Source organism: Primulina tabacum, chromosome 14, assembly GCF_025594145.1.
Source record: "Primulina tabacum isolate GXHZ01 chromosome 14, ASM2559414v2, whole genome shotgun sequence".
In the NCBI taxonomy this organism is placed as follows: Eukaryota; Viridiplantae; Streptophyta; class Magnoliopsida; order Lamiales; family Gesneriaceae; genus Primulina; species Primulina tabacum.
In genome coordinates, this window is record NC_134563.1 from 22,149,234 (window position 1) to 22,152,342 (window position 3,109).

The 3,109-nt window shown below is 38.4% G+C and overlaps 1 protein-coding gene across 1 annotated transcript; it reads right to left on the reverse strand.

Annotated features, from left to right (window-relative positions):
* Positions 1 to 716: 716 nt before the first annotated feature.
* LOC142524886 (zinc finger protein CONSTANS-LIKE 16-like) lies at positions 717 to 2,787 on the reverse strand. The gene is made up of 2 exons (XM_075629040.1): positions 1,553 to 2,787; positions 717 to 1,157 (listed from the first exon to the last, which is right to left on the reverse strand). Exons 1-2 carry the CDS (start codon positions 2,603 to 2,605, stop codon positions 903 to 905), a joined length of 1,308 nt encoding a protein of 435 aa, XP_075485155.1. The 5' UTR covers positions 2,606 to 2,787; the 3' UTR covers positions 717 to 902.
* Between the last annotated feature and the right edge of the window lie 322 nt (positions 2,788 to 3,109).

Below are 3,109 nucleotides of genomic sequence, written 5' to 3' on the forward strand. Positions count from 1 at the left end.
TTGTCCGGAATTTTGAATTTCAAATTTTCGACAGAAATCAAGACTTTAATACCGTCAATAAACTGCGACGAAAATTACGGTTGTAAAGAATATTAATCCATCGACCACATAGTTTTTGCGATGATGTATTCAAAACTATAACATATTTAACGACAGATTCAAAAAAGTTGCCGTAAGTGTGAAACCATCTCTATAAATAGCAACGGTTTTGAAAGTTACCGTCGTTACGTTACCAAGGTTTCAAAAAATCATAGTTATTTGCTCACATTATTAATTATAATGTGGAAAATTTCATATTGTGGCGATTTTGACAAAACTCGTCGCAATTGAGTGCGTACAAAAAACTTCATAATTGCGTCCTTTTTTTTGTAGTGTTTATTCTTTAATTTATATCTCTATGTGGACTTCATGGAACTCAAATCTTTGGCGCATGTTTGTTGGGCGCTCAAAACCAACTATGCAAGGTGAATATTTTATTTATTTTAACTGATTTTCGTTTATCGGAGTAAAAATTGTTCTTTGGGTTGGCAAGTTTGGTGTATTATTATCGTTGTTGTTGCTGCTGCAAATAATCATGCCAACTAGGTATCCTTTGACGCCAAGTGATCAATTTGTGTTAGTTCGAATGGTTTCGAGCAAACAAATATCAAAACCGAAAAAATGCAACTTAATGACGAAATCAGACTTTGACACTAAATACTGTACAAACATATATTGGGGTTTTTCTTCACATGGAAACTAATGAAACATGCGCAAAATTGTTAGATACATACAGTTTTACACATATTCTTGGAGAAATGAGGCCGATAGGCCTCTCCCAAAGCAGCATAGATAGCAAGATTAATTAACAGGTAATCGAATAATTATACAGGCATTTGATCATACGATTTGGTTACAATTCCTTACTTAGGAAAGGGGATTAAAGGTGGAGCAGGATTCACGAAATTCGCTCTCTTTACGAACCTGCCTTTCATTCGGGGCCTCTTCTCCGCGTTCAGCTTCCGTACCTCGTACCTTATCTTCTTCGAAAACAACCTCGTCCGCCGCTTCTCTCTGTACCTGGACACCCTCGCTTCTCTCCCTCCATCTAACATGGCCGCTCCGTGCCCAGTCGCCATTCCCATTTCTCCATATGCATGCATTGGTCCGCATGTTCCCTGCAATATGTACCGAGAAAAAAATGTCAATTAACAAGTTGAATTATTTATTAGTGTTTTAGTTTATATATGCTTGTAGGTTTACTTGCTAGTCGAAATTTTTGAATCCACCTCAAATTAAAGATAAAAATATTGATCACAAATAGACTTAACAGAACGATTATTTTTTGTGAATATATGTATTAAGTGTAGCAAATTTTCGAAACAAAATGGTAATCAAGAGGGCTTGTTGTAACTATCTCCATGTAGATATATAATCTACACAAGGGTTTAAATATTCAATTTTGGTCCCAAATTAAGAGATGAAATTAAAATATGATATGTGAATTATACTTATATTATTGGATGACATGATCGAACAAGGAAATTAGTAGTAAAAGCATGCAATGGCGTACCATGCAATCGGGCCAACAGTCACCGAAATCTATTTCCGGCTTTTCTCCAGTCGTCCACGGCGACTTTTCGCCATCCCATTCCGTCATCACACCTTCATAATCAAGCCTCAAAAAATTAAGTTTCTTTAAATCTTCATCAATTCTACTTCCCTCAACACAATTCATCAAATTATGCTCGCCACTTCGTGCTGCTTTATTTTCCTCTTCTTCACATGCGATTGGACAATCGTAATCGAAATTCAACTCAAAAGTTTCTCTGCCCAAATCAATTTCTACACCAACTTGATCATGATCATCCTCACCTGTAATATATTCTTCCTCAACTTTAACCCTTTCAATCTCCAAACAATCACAATGTTGTTTCTCCTTTTGACCATCACAATCCATTAGCCCTAGTCCCTCCATATCAAACAGTTCATCTTCCAGACCTTTGCCCAATAAACTCTCAACATCCGCAGCAAACTCAGCAAGATCCGCTTCAGCTGGAAGAAACCCGTGTAATCTTTCCATTTCATGGCTCAGATCATTGGATAAAGCTTTGGACTGATCATTTCCAAAGCCTTGTGTGGTACTTTCTGCATGAATATTACTCCCAGCTTCACCAGAATTGCATATTTCCGCAACGAAGGGATCGAAAATAGGAACCCTATACAGAAGCTGCTCTTCGTTTTCTTCATGGGAGTGCTCTTCACCGTAGATTTCAGGCACCAGGTGAAGCGGGTTTTGGATTCTTGCAATTGATTCATCGGAAAAACTAAACTTCGATTGTTTTTTTTGCCTCGGTGTTCGAGCTTTTCGAGTGAAGCCTTGATGCCAAGATGGCACAGAAATTTGAAGCTTTGCATCTAGAGATTTTATTGAAGCGATTTTGAGGCAAACCCGCTCGTGCCTTCGGGCTAAGGTGTTCGCCGAATGAACCGAAGAATCACAAGATTGGCACAAGAATGCATCATCTGCTGCGCAATACCATCGAGCCCTCTTTTTGATACAGTTATCGCAAGCTCTAGCTGATTTTGCGCCAACGGCGCTAGACAACCTTTTAGCTGAATTCATGGAGTTCAAATCTAGAATCTGTTCGAATTCTTTGTTAAGAGAAGTGCAAACCAAATCAAGAAAATTATGTGGGCTTTCTCGATTTATTTTTGTATCGAAAAATTTGTGCAATTATGTGCAGTGGGGTTTCGGGGAAAGGGTCCCATAGCATGCACTTTTGCAGCATATTATGAGCTTGAGCCTCTTCTTGGGTTGCACTTTCGAAGGTTTAAACAAGAAAATGGGGCTTACACTTTTGGGTCTCACAAGAGGGGGCCTTATCTCTTCTGCCATTGGTGGAGACAAAATTTGATCCTAATGTCTGGTTTTTTATTGGTCAACTGTCTGATTATGGGATTTCTTGTGGGTCCCTTCGGCTGGATGAGAATAAGTCTTTGATCCAATCTTAAAAACTGTCTCGATTTCTTGATTTATATATTAGAAGGTGACCCTTTTTGTAGGATTGTAATTGTATGATGGGCTGTTTGGTCCCCTCGCCCACAAAGAAATAGCAGCAGTAACTTA